The 24030-nt window shown below is 41.5% G+C and overlaps 1 protein-coding gene across 1 annotated transcript in view; it reads right to left on the bottom strand.

Moving 5' to 3' along the window:
- LOC119502680 (serine/threonine-protein kinase BRSK2-like) overlaps positions 1-24030 on the bottom strand; it is a 136211-nt gene that overhangs the window by 45749 nt on the left and 66432 nt on the right. Inside the window, 5 exon segments of the mRNA XM_037793755.1 lie at positions 435-481; positions 483-552; positions 3706-3846; positions 5957-6042; positions 20957-21051. Coding sequence (XP_037649683.1) covers positions 435-481; positions 483-552; positions 3706-3846; positions 5957-6042; positions 20957-21051 — 439 coding nt within the window.

Raw genomic sequence — 24030 nt, 5'->3', positions numbered from 1 at the left:
TGGCCTGCGGTTTGCCGTGGTGAGTGGGACCAGATCGGACCGGCCCGGATCCTCCTGAAGCCCGCCGGAAAAAACAACAACCAGGACCTCATAAGAACTGAAAGGTTTCTACAGCCACAGCATCTTTAAGTCGACCTCTCTGCAGCTCAGCTGGGAGGAGGCTTTTTCATGAATTCTTTTCAGCACTTTTATATCCAGTCACAAACATCAGCTGACTGTCGTACGTGGAGGACAGTGAGTCAACAGAGACGGGATGAATACAGGATTTAAAAAGGTGAGACAGAAAACATTCAGGAGGACACAGAGGACAGGTTTACAGAAATAATAAAAGAAACCCTCTAGAACGTTTTACCATGGAGGATGTTTAGAAAGGTAATAAGGGGTAGATTGTTTAGAGCTTCAGGACATTTAGGAGATTAAAGTGTCTCACTCACCCACAGCTGGTCTCCAGCAGACTGTCCCCGACCTGCAGAGACGCCATTGCCGAAGTCCGCTATCCTGATGTTGTTCTTCTCATCTAACAACAAGTTCTCAGGCTTCAAGTCTCTGTGGCTGCAGGACGACAGGACGACAGGACGACAGGAGAGACAACAGGAGACAGAGTTAGAAACTGATGAAGTAAGGAGCTCCTTTACACCTGGCAGGATAAGGTCTTCATGGGTCCAGTCGGTACCGAGTACCAGAGATGTTCAGATACCATTTTTTCCTTCCCGATACCGATTCTGATACCAGCATGATAAAAAATACATAGTTATTTTTATTATTATTTAACAGCTGTTTACCACTGACCCTGTTGTATGGCCTGGATTAGGTTAAACCCTTTAATGTAAAACACTCGGCCACACTGGGAACGTGTGTATACCATATCAGCAAAACTACTACAATTTCAATGTCTGTATCTGTAGAAAATGTTACGGAGATGAAAAACAAGTAAAGACATGTTTTTAAATCAACACTTCCTGCTTCATTTAAAAATAAAAAACCCTCAAGCATTTTTTCTGTGGACAGAATTTCTTCATTTGTTAACACAAGGCTTTTATTCTGAAATATTTGCTGGACAGTGTTGTAGAACATGCAGTGACTTGCAGAGCTCCATGAATGAATAAAGTACGGGGTTTTAATTGTGGATTATTATTATTATTTACAAATTACCACACGTTTCTGAACCTTTCTCTGTCTAAAATAAATATAAATGACATTTATAATGAAATGAAATGGCCATTATGAAAGGCATGTGTAGAAAGAAAGAGCTGACAGCAGCAGCAGAAACGCAGCTGTGAACACCCGACGCGTCAATCACGCAGCCGCCACTTGCTCCTGACGTCCCCAGTGTGGCCACGGCATTCCTGTACATATCCTGTTTTACTTGATGGATTTTCCACTGTGAAATATCTCCAAATGGCTGACTTTTTCCTCTCTCTGACTACTGTTACCGTTACACTCTCCACTATCACCGCACCAAAGAGTATAGAAGCCAAGAGACGAAATTCTGGTGTTTTTTGACAACAGCCGCTGCCGCCATTTTGGACTGAAAATGCGTATTATTTTTATAATATAATATTTTTCAACACAGACCATTTTGGTAGAATATGACAGTAGAATAACAATCTAGTTTTACTTTTGTACGTCTCTTTGTAGGAGGACGTTTTACTGGTGTCTGGTAGTCGCTTTCAATCCCAAATGGCGGAGACATAGCTCTGCTGCTGGACGCTGATGTTGCAATGGAAAAACCTATTGATTTTCACTTGCAACATTAGGAGAGTTACCAGAACAAACTTTTGGACCCTTGAAGACCATGAATCTACCAACATCGCAAAGCCTCACTTGTCTGTGGAGCTTCTCAGACATCCAGGTCACAGGATATCTACTGTAGAGGCACTCAGTCTAAGGAAACTGGACTTAATGTAGATTTCTTTAAGATGTTTTGTTTCTCATCCTAAAAGCTTCTTCAGCTCCAGGAGGAGGACAGGCTTCCTGTTTCCTTTGACTTCTAGATAACACTCCTCTATGGGAGCTGATTAGACAAACTCTGAAGATGACACACTGTTCAGACCCACTGTGTGTCATGATGGATAAAAGTCAGGTTCTTGGGCTGACTGACTTTTATTCTTATATTCTTATATAAGTGAAGATTGTCCAGAAGTTTTCTGTCTGATGACGTTTTCTTCTTCACTGGACTTTCATGAAGATTCATAATATTTGAATACAGCAGCTCCAGACGATCGTAGGGCTCTTTATTGATGCTTCAGCCTGCGGAGGTGGTGAAGTGGTGAAGTGGGAAACAATTAGTCCTGAAAGCATTCACACCCACACACTACTGTCTCTGCTTTAAAAGGCTGCTTCATTACCGTCCAATCATCAGGACCTGATGCACTCCTCCAGTATCAGATCGACCCTTTCACTCAGAATGAGAGGTCGACTCCAGAAAACACAAAGTGCAGAATGAATCTGGTCCTTCAGAGCCGAACACCTGATGTGTGAAGCCGTGAGTCGGAGGCAGCGCTGCTGTTGAGGTGCTCTCAGAGAGGAAGAGAGATGAAGAGGAGCTGCAGCCTCTAAAGTCGCCTCCGGCTGCAGCTGATGAGGAAGAGGCTGAAGAGGAGGCACGAAGGGGGAAACCTGTGGTTCAACCATCAAACGCTCCGCTGCTTCTAGGAATACCACCTCATATATTTTATACTACTGTTAGAAAATAAACTATTGTAGGTGCTGCCTCAGTTTAAACCTCATGTTACACGATGGAGGATATTTACTGACCTGCTGCTGTCGCGTGTCATCAGTACGCCACGCAAACGTCATCAGCTAGGTTTTAGGCAAGATAACCACTTAGTTAGGGTAAGGGAAAACGTCATGGTTGGGCTTAAAATTAGAACGTAAACTAAGTTAAACACGTACGGAAACAACGTAACACATCTATAGGTCAATCCAGCCCGTTCACTACGAAAAGGTGCATAAATGCAATAAGAAAGAGCTGACAGCAGCACAAAACGCAGCCGGTGTGAACACATGACGCGTGAATCACGCAGCCGCATGGATGCGTTTACACTGCCGTCAGTACAGGATACATGACGTACAAATGACACGCGGAAATCAGAAAGGCGTACATATTGCACGCTAAACGGCTTGCAAATTATCGTGAGATTTATACGCATTTATGTGCAAACGGGCTGGATTTGCATATCTGAAAAAAAGTCTGAAAAATGTCAAGAGTGAAGTCGATCGGTAGAACGGTTGCAGAAAAAAATCAAAGCACAAACGACGGACAAAGACTCCTTCCATTTTAGTTAGATGTGGTCAGCTCAACAAAAAGATCAGCGAGTGAATGAGTGAATGAAAAATCCACTGATATGTTGAGAGAATAACATTCATACCTGCAGTCACTCACTGTTTTATTATCTGAACCATTAAGATGGTTCATCTTTCTGTCCGTCTCTCTCTCTGTTTCCATCTTCTGGCTATACTCTCTCTCTTTGTGTCTGATTACATTTCATTTGCAGCAGCTATTTGTGTAAATTTCCATATTTTATCCCCCCCGCGCCTCTAAACAGGATTTGTTTTCCCCTTTTACCTGCACAAAATCCTGACTGTTAAGAGCCTAAAGAAGGTCTGCAAATCCTACCTGTTTTCTAAACAAACCAACGAGATACCTATCGAGAAAAAGAGAGAGACACTCTGAAAAAAATCAGATATGTAACGGTAACGAACCATATGGAGTGGCTGTGGCAGAAGTCCAGGGCTGAGATGATCTGTCTGAAGAACTTTCTGGCCTCTTTAGGCGTTAGCCGGCCCTTTTTCACCAGGTAGTCGAACAGTTCCCCCCCGGACACGTGCTCTAGAACCAGGTACCTGCAGAAGAAGAGGGTGCAAACGGGTCAGAACGGTCAGTGATGGAAGAAGCACTCAGGTTGGTCGAATAGTATTAAAATATCCAAGACAAAGAAGGGCGGGAAAAAAGACGCAATTACAAAAGCGTCTGCTACTTCAGCACCTCGGATTCATCACTAAAAAGTCCACACAGAGAGTAAATAAACAGAGTTTACTTAAACTGAGGATGTTTAAACATCCTCAAACCCTCAGTGGAGTTTTCCCTCAGACTGAGAGAGGTATTAATGAAATAATTGAGTGATAAATCACAGAGTATTTGGCTACGACGTGCTGAAGTTACCACAGTACACTGGCGCTTAATGTAAATCCTTGAGAAAATCCCCGACCCGTGCTGCTTTGTGTGAATGTAGTTTAACATGTTTTATCTCCGTCCTCCGTTCATTTGTCTCGGAGACATCCCTGATCCTCTCGCTGTGCGTGGAGAGCCGGCTCCTTCCTGCGGCACGCCGTCCCCCGACGGACTGATTTATTAGCAGATTAAAGGATCTGCTCAAGCGTTTTACTCGTCAGAGCTATTTAAATTAGAAACGTGTGCGCGTGTGATTTGCGAGTGTGAAATCTTCTCCTGCAAACTGTTTGCATCCGTGATGACCGTCCGCTGCCGTCCTCGCAACATTAAGAAAACAAATTCCCGCTCCATTTGACAGCGGCGCCTTTATCAATTATTGAACAGCGTATTAAGGCGTGCCACCGGAGCACGGCGGCCACATGCGACAGATTAATGTATACAATAAAACACGGATATACGTTAAAGCTACACGGTCGCAGGTTAAAGTGAGGGGGACCAATAAAACATCTCACGCCTTCATAAGACCTCAGAGCTCAAACTGCTGGAGGAGCGAAGGTGGACAGATAAATGCTAAATTGTTCTGCTGTGATGTCGACGATCCTGAGTTTCATTTAGACGTCACTTTCACATCTAATCAATGTTGTTTGTCAGCTCTTAAAGTCAAATTGAAATCTGAACTCTCCTCACTTTTTGTGTGAAGAAATATAAACTAGAAGAGTGAATATTCTTCTATTTTTAAAAGAGAAAACGTCAGTGCAAGCAGCTTATTATGTTATTGTTATGAATCTAGATATAGTAATTATGATGGGAGCAAAGGAGGAAGTCATGTGATGTAGTATAAAGAGCGACAAAGGGAGGTCGGGGTGGATGGACGGGGCAAACAAACACTTTCATTCAGGAGACCGCTGTTCATTCAATCAAAAATAAATGAATAAATAAATAAATTACACGATAAATAAATAAATATGTCATTAAAATGTAGCAAAAATAATATTAAATATAAAATGTGATATAAATTTATATTTCTGTTTTAGGTTGCTTTTTTATTTATTCAACTTTGTATTAATTTTGAATTTATTTTTGATATATTTATTTCTTTTGATGAGGCAGAAATGCATAAAAAATGCAAAAAAGAAATGTATAAAGAAAAGAAAAGAAAAATAAATAGGTTTGGGTAAATAAATAAGGGAAAATCATGCAGAAATAAATAAAAACATAAATAAAAACATAAATGAATAAATACATTTAAAAATAAATCTGAAATAAATAAATACATATATTTAAAAATAAATTAATTAATAATAAATGCAAGAATAAATTAAAAAGAAATGCAAAAATAAACAGTATCAAATAGTTCAGTAGCAAAGCAGGAAGTTATACAATGTTCTTCTACCACTGCGAAGCCTTTAACACCGACTTGTTAATGTCAGACAATTAAAAACACATTACATTTTTTATTTTATTTTAGATTTTTTGTGAAAATGATATAACAGTGTGATGTGAGGCTAACCTGAGTTTTCTTTAATCCTGGCAATTCAGCAATAAAGTTAAGTAAAATATTACCACAGCTGATCGGACGGATCTCCAAAAACTACAAATATTTCAAATATTTGACTTAAAGCCCTAAAGACTAATATTTCAAATTCCCAACATGTACCTCTTCATACAGCATCTTCCTGCATATTGAATCTGTTTTTAAAAAGTGAAGTAGTGTATTGAATGTTAAATGAAAAGAGAGACGGTGTGGCTGCTCACAGTGTTTATGCAGCTGAATGTACTTACAGGTATTTCTTATTTTCGTAGACGTCATGCAGCTTTAAAACGTGGGGGTGCTCTATGAGTTTCAGGATGGCTATCTCCCGCTCCACCTGCAGAGAAACAGCAAGAAGAAGACGAGTTAAAGAGGTCGTCCTCATTTACAGAGAACAGAGAAACACACAGTCTCATGTTAATGTCATGATGAGACGGCCACCACAGGCCGGATTTACTCTTTCACTGTTTCACTGTTTTACTGGACTCAGGCCAGAACCTGCAGCCGGGACCACTAATGGAAACACACACACACACACACACACACACACCACCTGTGTGTTTGTTATATTACATTAATCACACCAAGAGGCTCCGGGGAGTTCTCACACTCATGCTGTTCAACAAGAACTCAAACATTTAACCTCTGGAGGGGCTCAGTTGTACATGTCAGCGTTCACACACATTCATCCACTGACGGCAGCGGCTGCCCCCCATCAGGATCTGATCTAAAGACTCATTCACACACCGATAGTTCAGCCTTCAGGAGCAATTTGAGGTTCAGAGTCTTGCTCAAGGACACTTCGACATGCGGACTGGAAGAGCCGGGGATCGAACCGCCGATCTTCCAATTAGTGGTCGACCTGCTCTACCTCCTGATCCACAGACGCCCCACAAAAACTTGTTGTTGGTTACTTCTATATTTAAGAACGTGGCGTGAGAACGTGGAGTGAGAACGTGGAGTGAGAACGTTAAGTGAGAACGTAGCGTGAGAACTTGGCGGCACAACGTGGCGGAACAACGTAGCATTGTTATGCTTCGCAAAATTGTCCATAGTTAATCGCGATTAATTGCAAATCAATCACACATTTTTTTATCTGTTCTAAATGTACCTTAAAGGGAATATGCTGATTTATGAAAATGTATGTATATATTTATTACTGAGAATCAATAACAACACAAAACAATGACATATATTACACATCTGGAGGTCAGAGGTCAAGGGACCCCTTTGAAAATGGACATGACAGTTTCTCCTCGCCAACATGTAGCGTGACTTTGGAGCGTTATTTAACCTCCTTCATGACCAGCTAGTCTGACATGGTTGGTACCGATGGTACCTGAGCCCTCTACGACCTCTGAAAGGTCGATTGTGTTAAAGAAATTAGTGGCGTCAAAACTAATAACCGTCAACGCATTATTATCACGTTATCTTTGACCGCTCTAGTCTAAATGTGTTCTGTGATTTGAGAGCTGCGTGGACGGAGTGGGCAGCTCTGAGTGCTTCAGAGTTAAATGAACAGAATATTAAAGAACTATATTGAATCTGTTTATCAGGATGAAATCTTTGTCATTGACTTCTTTAGTTTATCCAGCCGGTCTTTAAACATCTTCAGTGAGCTGATATCAGAGTTTCTCCTCTGGCTCGTCTTCCTCGTCTTCCTCGTCTTCCTCTCCAGCTCCGGGTGTTTCAGGATGAGAGAGATTGGGAGAGGTTGGTGGGATAGAAACTACTGGGCCGGAGATTAAAGGGGGATTCTTTAATTATTTATTTGCTGCCAGCCGCCATCGCTCGCCATGACAGATCTTTTGAAGACCTGCGGCTTTGATGGAAGTGAAATTTTCATTTTGGGGTGTCCTGCGTCTGGCCTGCGAGCGCCGTCACATCGGCCCCGAGAGGGGACGCCACGCGATGACTCAGATGAGTGACGGACGACTGATAGCGTTTGTGTGTTCAACAGCTTGAAGCGAAGCAGTGATGAGAATCAGAAATCAATGAGATGTATCAGTGAAGGATTAGTTTGATTACCTGGTAGATAGATCTTATTGATTATCTCAACAGAAACATGTTAAAGTGATCTGACGTCTCCAACTAACTGATATCGATAATAACATCAGTCGTACGGCCTCAAGGGTCAGATTCAATTTACCTCCGTCTCTCCTACAATCCAACACATTTATATCCTACTGAGGTCAGACTGAGCTGCCAATACAGCCAGAGGTCCAGGAGGTCTTAAGAGGGGTTCAGGGGGTCTTTAGGGGGAGATAGCAGGTCAGCAGTAGATGTCACATAGAAGTGGTGTACATCATCTGAAAGCTGAGAACCTGGAGATTCATTTGAGAAGCTGCTCAGCACTGTGGGTCAAGTTCTTCTAGTCATGAATCAGAATTAAATTAGTAAAGTGTATAAGAGTTTACGCTACATTGTTACATTGTTACATTGTTATGCTACGTTGTTACGCCACGTTGTTACGCTACATTGTTACGCTACATTGTTACGCTGCATTGTTACGCTACATTGTTACATTGTTAGGATACCTTGTTACGTTACCTTGTTACGCTACATTGTTACATTGTTAAACTACATTGTTACATTGTTACGCTACCGTGTTACATTGTTACGCTACATTGTTACATTGTTAAACTACATTGTTACATTGTTACATTGTTACGCTGCATTGTTACGCTACATTGTTACATTGTTACGCTACATTGTTACGCTACATTGTTACATTGTTAAACTACATTGTTACATTGTTACGCTACCGTGTTACATTGTTACGCTACATTGTTACATTGTTAAACTACATTGTTACATTGTTACATTGTTACGCTGCATTGTTACGCTACATTGTTACATTGTTACGCTACATTGTTACGCTACATTGTTACATTGTTACATTGTTACATTGTTACGCTGCATTGTTACGCTACATTGTTACGCTACATTGTTACATTGTTACGCTACCTTGTTACGCTACATTGTTACATTGTTAAACTACATTGTTACATTGTTACGCTACCTTGTTACATTGTTACGCTACATTGTTACCTTGTTAAACTACATTGTTACATTGTTACATTGTTACATTGTTACGCTGCATTGTTACGCTACATTGTTACGCTACATTGTTACATTGTTACGCTACATTGTTACCTTGTTAAACTACATTGTTACATTGTTACATTGTTACATTGTTACGCTGCATTGTTACGCTACATTGTTACATTGTTACGCTACATTGTTACATTGTTACGCTACATTGTTACATTGTTAAACTACATTGTTACATTGTTACATTGTTACGCTACATTGTTACATTGTTATGCTACATTGTTATATTGTTACGCTACATTGTTACGCTACCTTGTTACGCTACCTTGTTACGCTACCTTGTTATATTGTTACGTTACACTGTTACGTTATTATTTTAACACAAACCGTGATGTTTTTTCTAACCTAATCAACTAGTTTTGTTGCCTAAACTTGAGCATCATTTCACAACGTTAATCACGTGGTAATGTGCGTTTCTACAGGCGTGATACGAGGCTGATATGAAACACATTTGTGAAACAGATTTTTGGCTCCGAAATGTCGGCATTCAACGTCTTGGTTGACAGAGAGTTCAGTGAGATTATTTGTAGAATAGTAGCTGACTTTTTACTTTTTTTAAGCAACTCTTTTCTCCATTTTTTACCATTTATTACATATCCAACTATTTTTCTTACCCTAATTCATTTATTGTAACCAGTGAACACGTATTCTCAGCCAGAAGAAGCCAAATCCACATCACAACTTTAATAACATCCATATTAACTGATCATTTAGATTCACACATTGTTAGACCTTCCCACCGGCAGGTGAACACACACACACACACACACACACACACACTGACTAATGTGTGGGACAGATGCAGAGGCCCTTCCTCCCGCTATCACATCTAATTGGCCTCGTCTTCATCTCCTCACACCGGTGAGACAGACACACAGCGTAGCATGGCGGAGGCTAATTAAACACATGTACCTGGTAAACAGACGTTCAGCCCCCTGCCCTCCGTGTGTGTGAGCAATGACGCTGACGTTTATTAAACTCGATTATGACCCATATGGCTTTTTAATGTGAGGTTTCAAGGACTCGGTTCTCAGACGGTCACCTCAGGTCTCATCTGAACCCACCAGCACCGGTCCGCTGTGTCGTCTGGGTTACGGTGATCTGCTCTGAATCCACCGCTCACCTCCGTTCACCTCCATTATCTCAGGCTCATCCTCTCTGCTGAGCCGAATTAGCACAAATGTTTCCAGCTGTGTTCGCGATCATTAAAAAGACATTAACATGCACGCTGTTATCAAGTTAAGTCATGTGTTACACAGACTATAATGGGAAGAAGAGGTTTCAAGGTAGTAAACTGGCATGGCGAGTTTCAAAGGGGTCCCTTGACCTCTGACCTCCAGATCAGTGAATGTAAATGGGTTCTATGGGTACCCACGAGTCTCCCCTTTACAGACATGCCCACTTCATGATAATCACATGCAGTTTTTTTAAAGCAGTATAAATGTGTTATTTTTGACTATTCTAAAATGGTGTGTTTGAATATTTCTGCATACCGGGGTCCATAAACAGTCTTAAATTACATAAACTGAGTATCACTGTAAAGCTGAGACTCTCCATCACTTTGGCAGGCAGGGAAAACGCTAGAGATGGAATAGAGAACCGTAGTTGTCCGCTTTCTTGGCATCTCATGCCTCCGTGACCATCGATTCCTCTTATTGATGCTTTCCCACAGTTACGCTGCACAATGACGCATACACACGCTGTATCATGTTTCACTTTGTTTTGGACCGGAGACACGGTGAAGAGAAAAAAGTGCTCAACAGTATGGCGCTACTAAACCTGAGGGGGCGTATCCTATTTCTCCCCGATAAAGAGACACTGAGAACAACAAATCTGTGTTGAAATCAGCAGGAGGAGAGTAAGTAACGTTAGCTGTTAGCAGCCGTTAGCTGCTCAGTCCTGACTGGATAAATACCGGAGATACCAACGTTAACGGAGGTGCCATTGAGTTGTTATTATGAGGCGTTCACAGTCTGCTCAGCGAAATGACTATTGGGTGAATCTAAATTACAACGTTATCATGATGTGTTCAAATGTAATCTGGTAAAATGTAGTTTTTGGTGAGAAACTTGAATAAATCCAGTTGTTTGAAGGAGATGTTTTCACATCAATATAAAATAGATATTAGAGAGAATTATGACCTGTTTAACTTCATAACAACTTACCAAGATTTTTTTTAATCAAGGCAAATATTTAAATATTCATAATCATTTAAATTGTGTGTTTTTATGTAAATAACCACTATAGATGACAATAACAAAGTACAGTACAGTACTGTGGATACTACCCTCCCTCCACGGTGTAATTCAAATACTGTAATTTACCGTGTATATAATGTGTTTTGTGTTAAATATATCGATCATTAAACGACATCAGATCTAAAATGTTATTCCTTCATTTAGCGCAGAGATTTCAAAAGTGGCCGACGAAAAAAATACTTGTCCATCACAGTAGCAGGAAGTGAAATAAGTTAATTTCAGACCCTGATCGTGATATATACCATTACTGTGATATAAAATTAGATATACTATTATAGAGGAATTTGGCCATGTTGCCCCCGCTACTATCATTATAAACATATTTATGATACGTCAAAAACAAACGTAATCCACGACGAAATACGTTTCCCTCGAAGCGTAATTCACAATGCAGTTTATTTGTATGAGAACGTCATTACAGACAGTTCAGTCGACACTCAGAGTAGTGACGTTCAGCACCGATCGGTACCTCAGACTCATAGTGGAGTTAGAGGAGCTGCTGTGGAGAGTTAATCAGGCTCTCAGAGGTGTGAATGACTGGATTAAACCTTCTCATCTCTCCACCTGAGCTCCAACAGGAAGTCTTTTATCACCAACTATACCACCACATCCCTGCTCCACCCGCCAGGTCAACAGACCTCCCTCACACACACTCATAAAGTCAGTCGTCCTGGGTCACGTCCTCTCAGACTAGACGGGATATATAATCCCCTCAGTGTGCTGTAGCTCTGCTACCAGTTGGACGTGTCCAGAATACGTCCACGGGGACGCATCACGATCAGAAGCACTGATTCTACTCTAACCTTCTCTGTCTGCACGTCTGAGCTGCTCAACATAACAGTCTGGAAACACCAGGGAATATAATTCACACGTCCACACTAAATCTACGGTGCTGGAGGCCGGCTGACGTTGGAGCACTGGTGCTCCTATTCGCCATTAATGCTAACAGTTAAATCACATGAACGGAGAGGGTTTCTGTCCTCAAATCCTGTCTCACAACGCACTGGAAACCACATCACATCTCTTTTGTAGAGCAGTTTTTAGGGCTGTTGGTGAAACAATACGTATCATGATACAGAAAACCCCATTCAATATATTATGATACTGTAAGCAAGGCGATATTTAAATCATAACCCTCTGAGAGCCGCGGGATCGCAGGGATCTGACCGACTTTACTGTCTTTCAGAGGCTGTAGCAGGTTCAGTTTTAGAGCCAGAGTGAAAGTACAGATATCACCTGAAACTAGAAAGACCTAAGGAATCCATTGGTACCAAGCTTGTCATACTAGCTAATCCAAGCTTGTCGGGAAGCGCGAGTTGGTCCGCCGATATCATCTGTGTTCATTCGCTCAAGACACGCTGGAGAGGAGGAGCTTGTCTCCATGGATACCAACAACTTTTCTTTCCTCCATCAACCATGTAAGAAATAACCACTGATGCTGCTTTCTACATGTTGGTGAAGTCCCAGATATGTCAGAAAACCAAACGGCATCATTGCACTGACTGTATCTAGCAGCCACATGTCTCCACTGCGGTATGAACCCAAAATAAACAGACTGTGCTGTGATTTAATATCAATAACCAGATCAAAATGATGCTGAATTAACTACATAATGATGCTGATTAATAAAAAGTCTGAACTCATGCTTTGTCAGGTCTGTTACCATGACGACAAGCAGACAACTTTTAAAATGCTTGTTTTCTGAATGGAGTCTGGATGGATCAGAGCCAGGCTGTGCAGCTGCTCCATCGACACTCAAACATGACGTCATCTAGAGACGTTGTTGTTTTCTACCACAGACAGTCTGTGGTTTCTGCTCTCTGGACAGATGTGATGGACTATCGTAGCTCTGGGTGACCACAGACAGTCTGTGGTTTCTGCTCTCTGGACAGATGTGATGGACTATCGTAGCTCTGGGTGACCACAGACAGTCCTGTGGTTTCTGCTCTCTGGACAGATGTGATGGACTATCGTAGCTCTGGGTGATCACAGACAGTCTGTGGTCTCTGCTCTCTGGACAGATGTGATGGACTATCGTAGCTCTGGGTGACCACAGACAGTCTGTGGTTTCTGCTCTCTGGACAGATGTGATGGACTATCGTAGCTCTGGGGGACCACAGACACATACTAGATTTATTTATCCTCCATTTCTGATTGAACAACGTCAGGACGTCAGTGAGGAGAGGAGCACGATCTCAACGCTGAGAGGCTTAAGTGGCACAGCGTCACAAGAATTTCTCGCTCGAGTTGAAATATTTCAACTTCAGTGACGGGAACATTCACCCCATTTGCGTCACCCGGCGCGATTACGCATCTATTCGCCTCTTTGCATTGACTTTGTATATAATCGCGCTGTGCGAAGGCCTGGTCAGGTGTGATTTCACCACGTTTTGTATCCTAAGATTGTGAGAGAGTGTGAATTCAGACAGCTGGAGGAGATTGACGGTGACCTCTCTGAGAAGATCTGCCATATGAACGGTGACTCAGTGCCTTGCAGCACTAAATGGCTTCGTTCAGAGTGAGTCACACCTTCTCAACACAGCGACTGATTCACTGAAGAGCGACGGATAAACAGAGTTGATCAAAAACACTCTACTGTAGGTACGGCCTCAGATCAGATCACAGAGTCCAACAGACGTATCACACGCAGCATCCACCCATTACATCGAAACAGTCCAGCACACGTGACAACATGGCGTGCATGTGTTGCGTTCCTGCTGATGCCTCTTTGAGGGGCTCAGAGCTCCTGACTCACGCCGTCATCCTCCTCCGGTCGACGCCTCCGTGCGCGGTCGCTCCTCTTAATGAATTACGAGGAGCGACTGGAGTTACGGCGCCGCCTCCAAATCCCCATTTAATGGAAACCCGATACAGAAGCTGAGGGGCCGCGAGGGGCGATAAACTGGAACATCCAGCGCGGTCATCAAACCGCCATCTGTTGCTATGACGTCCTGGAGGAAGAGCGGGAGAGCTGAGGAGGAGAGTCCGGCCCGTTATCCATTCACCATCCAACCGCGGTCAGACGGCGGTTGGTGCAAACCAACGACCGCGTCCACCGCGTCATGTGATTGTGACGGACGAGACGGAACATCCTGGAGTTTGATGAAGAGACGCAGATTCATTCAGAGGAACGACAGGAAGACGGTCTGCTCTTCATCAAACAGGAGAGGAAGAGGAGAGGAGGAAGGAAGGGAGAGGAAAAGAAAGAAAGTAAGAAAGAAAGAAAGAAAGAAAGGAAACAAGGAGTAAGGAGAGAAAGGAAAGGAAAAGAAAGGAAGGGAGGGAGAGGAGGAAGAAAGGAAACAAGGAAAGAGGAGAGGAGAGAAGGAAGGAAGAGGAGAGGAGAGGAGAAGAAGAAAGAAAGGGAACAAGAGGAGGTGAAGAGAGGTGAGAAGAGGGGAGGAGATAGGAGAGGAGGAAGGAAGGGAGAGGAAAAGGAAGAAAGGAAGAAAGAAAGAAAGGAAACAAGAAGTAAGGAGAGAAAGAAAAGGAAAAGAAAGGAAGGGAGGGAGAGAAGGAGAGGAGAGGTGAAGAAGAAAAAGGAAACCAGGGGAGAGGAGAGAAAGGAAAGGAAAAGAAAGGAAGGGAAAGTAGAGGGGAGGAAACGAAGAAAGAAGGAAGGAACAAGTGGAAGGGAGAGGAGGAAGGACGGGAGAGGAGAGGAGAGGAGAGGAGAGGAGAGGAGAGGAGAGGAGAGGAGAGGAGAAGAAGGAAGGAAGGAAACAAGGGGAAAGGAGAGAAAGAAAAGGAAAGAAAGGGAAAGTAGGAGAGAAAAAGAAGAAAGAAATTAAACAAGGGGAGAAGAGAGGAGGGAGGGAGAGGAGAGGAGAGGAGAAGAAGAAAGCAAGGAAAAAAGGGGAGAGGAGAGAAAGGAAAGGAAGAGAAGAAGAGAGGAAAAGATGAAAGAAAGGAAACAAGGAGAGAGGAGAGGGGAAGAAAGGGAGAGAAGATGAAAGAAAGGAGGAGTTAAAGAAAAGTAAATGAAGGACGAGGAAAGGAAAGGAAATGAGATTAGAAGAGATGGAGGAGAGAGAGGTTGAAGAAAGGAAACAAGAGCAGAGGAAAAGAGGGGAGAAAGAAGGAAAGGAGAAGTGAAGTGAGGAGCCTCAGCTTCTGAGGCCGCTGCAGCCGGGGCTGCTGGGTAACGACCAGGCGGCGTGCCCGGTTTATTCATCCAGATGTCTGATGACCAGCAGCCTTCAGAGAGCGACTGAGGACACGTTAACAACTCGACCTCCACCAAGGTCAAACGCCCGTTCTCACAATGTTAACGAAGGTCAAACATAAGGAGTGAATCCTCCCAGTGATCCAGATCAGCTCCCAGTATGAACCGGTTTCTACCCGTCCACCATGTTTCATCATCAGGACAGTGGTGGTTCAGTAATCTGAACGGAAAGCGTGACGTCCTCCTGCAGAGGGACGGCTGACGGACGAAGAGCAGATTAAGGTCAGTGGTGCATCATGGGAGAAGCACAGATGCTCTCTTCTGGGCTGGATGGTAATCAGTCTCCTTTCATTCATCTGTCATCGGCTCCGTCACCACTCTGTCAGCCAAAAGGGCGTCACAGGTAAGAACGTCCACAACAACGACCAAGAGGAGAAGACATCCACAACGACGATGACGAGGTGAAGCAGCCACAACAACAACGATGACGAGGTGAAGAGGTCCACAACAACAACGATGACGAGGTGAAGACGTCCACAACAACAACGATGACGAGGTGAAGACGTCCACAACAACGACCAAGAGGTGAAGATGTCCACAACAACAACGATGACGAGGTGAAGACGTCCACAACAACAACGATGACGAGGTGAAGACGTCCACAACAACAACGATGACGAGGTGAAGAGGTCCACAACAACAACGATGACGAGGTGAAGACGTCCACAACAACGACCAAGAGGTGAAGATGTCCACAACGACGATGACGAGGTGAAGAGGTCCACAACAACAACGATGACGAGGGGAAGACGTCCACAACGACGATGACGAGGTGAAGACGACAACAACAACGACTACGAGACGAAGACGTAAACAACAACAACAACGAGGTGAAGACGTCCACAACAACAATGAAGACAGGGTGAAGACGGGGTCAAGACGTCCACGACGACGAGGTAAAGACGACCACAACAACAACGACGACAAGATGAAGATGTCAACAACAACAACGACGACGAGGTGTAGACGTCCACGACAACGATGAGGTGAAGACGTCCACAACAACAACGACGACGAGGTGAAGATGTCAACAACAACAACAACGACGACGAGGTGAAGACGTCAACAACAACAACAACGACGACGAGGTGAAGATGTCAACAACAACAACAACGACGACGAGGTGAAGACGTCAACAACAACAACAACGACGACAAGGTGAAGATGTCAACAACAACAACGACGACGACAAGGTGAAGATGTCAACAACAACAACAACGACGAGGTGAAGACGTCCACAACAACAACAACAACGACAAGGTGAAGACGTCAACAACAACAACAACGACGAGGTGAAGTTCCGATTATTTGAACGCATGTAATGGAACGTGGCCGACACTGGGAGACGGCAGCAGATGACTGTAAATAGATCTGAACTCATCTCAGCTCTGCTGAGCAGTAGGTGTGTGAGTCAGCCTGCAGTCGATGAACTGAACTTCCTCCACTCCTGATTTAATGAGTCCTCTGTCTGTTAGCCGCTAATGCTAGCAGCTCAGGATCCACCTCCACCTGTGGTTCCTCTAATGAGACGCTCCATTAGCAGCAGAGACGCTGGTAGAAATACCAGGTCTGACATCTGGCTGCCAGGCGGGTGATGCCGCCGCCCGTGTTAGGTGCTGATCTCTGCAGTAGTGCTGCAAATGTCAGGCTGCTCGTCTCACCAGGAATCACATGCACGCACTCATGCACGCACGGTGGCTATAGGAAGCTTGTGGACTCATATGCAAGGCCAGACGCATGTTTGCAGAAATACATTAGCACATGACAGAGGCAGAGTCCACAGAGGGACAGAATACGTTCATGATGTTAACACAAGTGAGAGACGATGGCGACAGCGAGCGGCCGGCAGACATCAGCAGCACGGCGAGCTTCTGAGATGTCAAACGGAATTCTGCAGGATTTATTTATGCTTCATATCGTCAATCAGTTCAGCGGCGTGACGTCCTCCTTCAGACTTCTGCTGGATGACGTCTTGAGTTACTTTGGACATTTTATTGGACTTTTATTCAGACATTTTTTGGCCTTTCTTCGGCCCTTTTTCAGACATTATTTGGACACGTTGTGGACATTTTTCGGCCTATTTTTTGGACTGTGTTTGGACATTTTTCGGCCTTTCTTCTGCCCTTTTTCTGACATTTGTTGGACATTTTTTGGCCTTTTTTCAGACATTTTTCAGAAATCATTTGGAAACTTCGGGCATTTTTCTGCATTTTTTTCTGACTTTTTTCAGACGTTTTTCGGCATGTCCACTGCCCTTTTACGGACATTTTGTGGACACATTTCAGAAATTTTTTTTGGACAAACTTTTCGGACTTTGTTTGGACATTTTTTTTTTTACTTTTTTTCCAGACATTTTTCGGCCTTTCTTCTGCCCTTTTTCAAACATTTGTTGGACACGTTTTGGAATTTTTTTTCGGACGTTCTTTGGACATTTTCTTGGACTTTTTTCCCAAAAAAATGTTCAGCCTTTCTTTTGCCCTTTTTCTGACAATTTTCTGACATTTTTTGGAAATTTATTGTGATATATATACTGTAGTTATCGAGATATGAAAACGACCTATATCATGATAGAAGATTTTGGCCATATCGCCCAGCCCTGAAGCTCGGCATACACTGTACGATTTTAGAGATGTTGTTGTGTAATTCCTACTCCTACTGTACGAAAGGATCGTTTGAGATGTAAAGCCAAAGCTCTGTGCCATCCTGTCCGCTGAAACATCTTAAAAAAAAAAGAGGTGCCGGCGTGTGCTCAAGCATGATTGGTCTATACTACTCGGGCTAAAAATGGAAACTAGAGATCAGACTCTTGACTCTAAATTCAGATGCAGATATCGGTTTATAGAGATTACTTCTAGTGTTACTGGACGATGAGGGTTTAGTGCAGCCGGTGGAGAAGCTTCAAGTATCAGATATAAACTGCATCAGTCGGGGATAAAGAAATGTATTTATATGGAAATGATTTGAGTTATTCCTTTAAAAGGTTCCATGTGTAACAATGAACAAGGGAAATGTAAATGTGTTCATGTATTGTGGAACAGACGACACATTCATATGCAAAAAAAAACTCAAAAGAAAACATCCAACGCTGCACAAATTTAAAAGCAGCAAAAGAAAAGAAACAGAATAAAGTAAAGCTGCAGCTGAAAATGTCAAACAAAGTGGGGTCTGGAGCCGTGGAGCCGTGGAGCCGTGGAGCCGTGGAGCCGTGGAGCCGTGGAGCCGTGGAGCGACGTCATGTTTTAAACATGTTTTTTAGGGGGTTTTATATAGATGTATTTTTAAGAGGCTGGTTAGACTTCATTGTGTGAGAACAACGGGCATAACTCGAGCCAGTCGCTGCCTGTTGCCATGACAACAGCATCTTCTAAAATAAGACCAAGGCGGGAAAGATTAGAGGAAGCTGCTGGGGTAACCCACCCCCTCCCCCCCAGACAGACAGACAGAGGAGGGATCGGCTGGCGTTGTCGTTGCAGACGGAGGGAAACCAGAGCTCCGATACAAGCTGAGAGGAAACAGAAGCATCTGCTACCTTCATCTCCTCCGTTCACATCTCATCAGAAACACAACATCATCTGATGGAAGTGAGAACATAACGATAAACACCAGCGTGCTGTGTTGTCATGACGCGAGAGAAAAAGTTGATGCTATTGCAAATCACTGTGGGAAAGAAATGTAACACGCAGGAACACGTCGCCGTTGGTCATTTATTTAAACTCCTTTAGTGTCGTGATCTTCTATTAAAGTGTTATAAAGTGGACTCATCAGTAACTCATCAGTTATATTTAGACATTTCTCTTCTTCTTTAACCCTTCGTTTCTTTATCAGGAGCATGTCAACATGATGAAATGAAATCTGCTCTAACCAGTCTATTAAATGTTAGTTAAGGCTACCTATTAGTTAACCTTCTATCTAATGGTCCAAGAGACCGAGCAGCACCGGGTGACTAGAGTATGCCTTGCACTTTCCCCTACTTCTTAAAATCTTCAAAATCAACTTTACAAACGACCAAAAGGAAGAAAAAGAGTATTTCACACATTGCCGGCTGCAGATGAGTCAACCTCACAGGAAGCTGCACATGTGAGTCATCCAGCTGTTTGTTCCAGGTGTAGGTGGGCAGAGAAGTGGTGGTGACAGTAATACTAACAGCCAAACAGCTGCTCTTTGTTAGTATTACTGTCACCGTCACTTCTCTGCCCTCCTACACCTGGAACACACAGCTGCTCTGGTCTGAGCTGCGTTCAACGAGTGATAGACAGACCTGCAGTGCATTCTGGTCTATTTCCTGCCTTCTTCTATCAAACAACTCACTGGAAATATTCAGACATTAGAGCTCTAAACACTTCAAATTTAAAGGATAACGTTGGCAATGTGCAGCATTTTTTTATAGTCAACAAACCAACAGTGAATGTAAATGAAACTACATACATAAAAACATTTTTAAAAAAAATGTATATACATATTTAAAAAAAAAAAACTTTTCAAAATATTAAACTATTGTTTTAAAGAAAGACACTTTATATATTTAAAAAATGAAAATAAATATGTTTCAAAAAATTAAACCTATATATATTTTAAAAAATGAAAATATATTTTCAAAAAAAAAACAATATACTTTAAAAAAGACACTTTACATATTTAAAAACTCAAACTATATTTTTTTAAAAAGAACCTCTATTTTTCAAAAAATAAAACTAAATATTTAAAAAAAGAAACTATATATTGTTTTAAAAAAAAACTATAATTTGTTTTAAAAAATACACTATACATTTAAAAAATTAAAATATATTTTTATCAAAAAATAAACTATATGCTTTTGAAAAAAGAAAGTTTATTTCTCAAACAATGAAACTAAATATTTTTAAAAAATGAAACTATATATTGTTTTTAAAAAATTAAATTATATATTATTTTAAAAAGAAACAAACTTTTCAAAAATAAACTGTATGCTTTTGCAAAAAGAAACAATAGAGTTTAAAAAAGACACTTTACATATTAAAAAAATTATCTATATTTAAAAAAAAAATTAAACTAAATATTAAAAAAAATTAACTATACTTTTATTAAAAAAAATAAACAATATGCTTTTAAAAAATTAAAGTATATTTCTCAAACAATGAAACTAAATATCTAAAAAAAATAAAATTACATTTTATAAAAAAATACATTATACATTTAAAAATATAAATATATGTATTTTTTAAAAATAAACAATGCTTTTTTTTTAAAAAAGAGAGTTCATTTTTCAAACAATGAAGCTAAATATTTATTAAAAAAAATTAAACTATACATTTAAAAAAAAAAAGAAACTTTATACTTTTAAAAAACAAACAAACATATAACATGTCTTCAGTAGGAACCAGTGGGCTTAGTACTGACAGACACAGATGTTGTTTTGGCATTTTCATGTGATTTGTTGACAATAACAAATATATACAATATCGGCAGCCTTCTCATAAAAGAACTTTGTTATTAAGGACACCCGAACAAATGAGACGATTCATCTCAAGAGGGTTTAGTCATCACTTAAAATAAAAACCCAAAACATAACAGCTGAGGATCAGAACTAGCAGTCCATGCTTTTATACATCAGAAACACTCACAGGTTAACACACACACACACACACACACACACTGAATAAACAGAACCGTCTTACCTTCATAAGAACCGACTCGCTGAGTTTTTCTCTGTTGACGATCTTTATGGCGACTTTCTGACACGTAACACAGTGGATGCCCAACTTCACCAGACCTGAAACACAAAGAAAGTTATCTCATCAACTCAGTTTTCTTCAAAGTCCGTCTGAGTCACGCTGAGGAGAACCAACAGAACCGGGGACCTTCACAATGTTCTGATGGTTTCTACAGGCTCTGGATCTGAATTAATGACATCACTGTCAAGGTCACCGGTCGTCCTCTGGGACAGCCGTCACTGCTGGAATATTTCTGCATCCTGGGGTCCCTAAACAGTCTTGAATTCCATAAACTGGGTCTCACTGTAAAGCTGAGACTCTGGTGGATCCAATGAGCCCAACTGGATTCATGTGTGATGATGTTAGTCCCCATAGGAGACATTTCATTGACCTCCCTGTATAAAATGACCTAGACCTAGAGCATTCAGAGGATGGATGGATCAGACTAGAGACCTAGAGCATTCAGAGGATGGATGGATCAGACTAGAGACCTAGAGCATTCAGAGGATGGATGGATCAGACTAGAGACCTAGAGCATTCAGAGGATGGATGGATCAGACTAGAGACCTAGAGCATTCAGAGGATGGATGGATCAGACTAGAGACCTAGAGCATTCAGAGGATGGATGGATCAGACTAGAGACCTAGAGCATTCAGAGGATGGATGGATGGATCAGACTAGAGACCTAGAGCATTCAGAGGATGGATGGATGGATCAGACTAGAGACCTAGAGCATTCAGAGGATGGATGGATGGATCAGACTAGAGACCTAGAGCATTCAGAGGATGGATGGATCAGACTAGAGACCTAGAGCATTCAGAGGATGGATGGATCAGACTAGAGACCTAGAGCATTCAGAGGATGGATGGATGGTTTTTCCGACTTATGTGTCAGACTTATTGAATATAAAAATCATAAATGAAAGTACTATAAATACTCCCAGCCATTTGTCAGTAGTTGTGATCATGTTAAAGGTGTATTATATGTATTATTGCTGATGTTTGTCTGCAGCGGGTGTGACTGCCTGGAACTCTCCCCGCTGTATGCAGTTTGTCAGTTTACAGAACGTAAACCAGGCGGATATAAATACCATCCTCTTGCATTCTGCAGCTCCAGAGTCTCTCTTTCATCATGAACCGGCCTGACGTGACTCTCACGCCGTAACAGAAATGTCAACACGCCGTATAGCTTTATCTTATTACAGCCACAATGGCTCCATCCATCTCTATCAAAGCCCGGACACCGGGGGGAGTGTGTTTCACTTTGTACTGAAGGTCTGCACGCCGTAGTGGAAATGCCACCGCGCATATGCACCTCTTCATTACCTGGCTGCCGCTGCATATATAAATATATATATATATATATATATATATACATATATATAAATATATATATATATAAATATAAATATATATATATATAAATATATATATATATATATATATATATATATATATATATATATATATATATATAAATATATATATATATATATATATATATATATATATATATATCACAGGAGATGAGTGTCTCACTATTTGAAAGGAGATTTCCCTGCGGGGGTCTCGAAGGGAAACAAGTAGATCTATAAGCAGCGGGGGGGTGTTTGGGCCAATAATATGGCAGCCTGGGGGCTCTTTTATGTCTCCAGTTAGAACCCAAATGGCATCCTGAGCGACATTCAGCAGGTCTCATTGATCTTGTTGTCAGAGCAGCTCGAGGACGGCTTCGACTGCTTATACCTCAACACAGAGAGTCCTGTTAAGACTGCTTATACCTCAACACAGAGAGTCCTGTAAAGACTGCTTATACCTCAACACAGAGAGTCCTGTAAAGACTGCTTATACCTCAACACAGAGAGTCCTCTAAAGACTGCTTATACCTCAACACAGAGAGTCCTGTAAAGACTGCTTATACCTCAACACAGAGAGTCCTGTAAAGACTGCTTATACCTCAACACAGAGAGTCCTGTTAAGACTGCTTATACCTCAACACAGAGAGTCCTGTTAAGACTGCTTATACCTCAACACAGAGAGTCCTGTAAAGACTGCTTATACCTCAACACAGAGAGTCCTCTAAAGACTGCTTATACCTCAACACAGAGAGTCCTGTAAAGACTGCTTATACCTCAACACAGAGAGTCCTGTAAAGACTGCTTATACCTCAACACAGAGAGTCCTCTAAAGACTGCTTATACCTCAACACAGAGAGTCCTGTAAAGACTGCTTATACCTCAACACAGAGAGTCCTGTAAAGACTGCTTATACCTCAACACAGAGAGTCCTGTAAAGACTGCTTATACCTCAACACAGAGTCCTGTAAAGACTGCTTATACCTCAACACAGAGAGTCCTGTTAAGACTGCTTATACCTCAACACAGAGAGTCCTGTAAAGACTGCTTATACCTCAACACAGAGAGTCCTGTTAAGACTGCTTATACCTCAACACAGAGAGTCCTGTAAAGACTGCTTATACCTCAACACAGAGAGTCCTGTTAAGACTGCTTATACCTCAACACAGAGAGTCCTGTTAAGACTGCTTATACCTCAACACAGAGAGTCCTGTAAAGACTGCTTATACCTCAACACAGAGAGTCCTGTAAAGACTGCTTATACCTCAACACAGAGAGTCCTGTAAAGACTGCTTATACCTCAACACAGAGAGTCCTGTAAAGACTGCTTATACCTCAACACAGAGAGTCCTGTAAAGACTGCTTATATCTTTTTTTGGTGTCACGTTTGATGTTTATATCTTTTATTTATACAGTCTCTTTTTGAAACTGTCAAACCAGAGTTGGAGAAATACTTTTATCAGTCGCTAAGACTTTGGACAGGTATTATTAAGTCACACTAATTTATTATTTTTGTCTTTATTTATCTGCATCGCACTTTTTTTTAATTTTCATTTTTTTTATTATCTTTATTTATTGTTAATTTTTCATTATTTTGGATTCTTTCAATTTTTTTAATTTTTTACTTATTATATATACATAGGTAAATAGTTCCATTTTTGTAAATACATAGTTTTCATATTAA

This window comes from Sebastes umbrosus, chromosome 2, assembly GCF_015220745.1.
Source record: "Sebastes umbrosus isolate fSebUmb1 chromosome 2, fSebUmb1.pri, whole genome shotgun sequence".
Taxonomy (NCBI): domain Eukaryota; kingdom Metazoa; phylum Chordata; class Actinopteri; order Perciformes; family Sebastidae; genus Sebastes; species Sebastes umbrosus.
The sequence above is the reverse complement of the archived record's forward strand: the minus strand, read 5'-3'. Positions and strand labels throughout refer to the sequence as shown.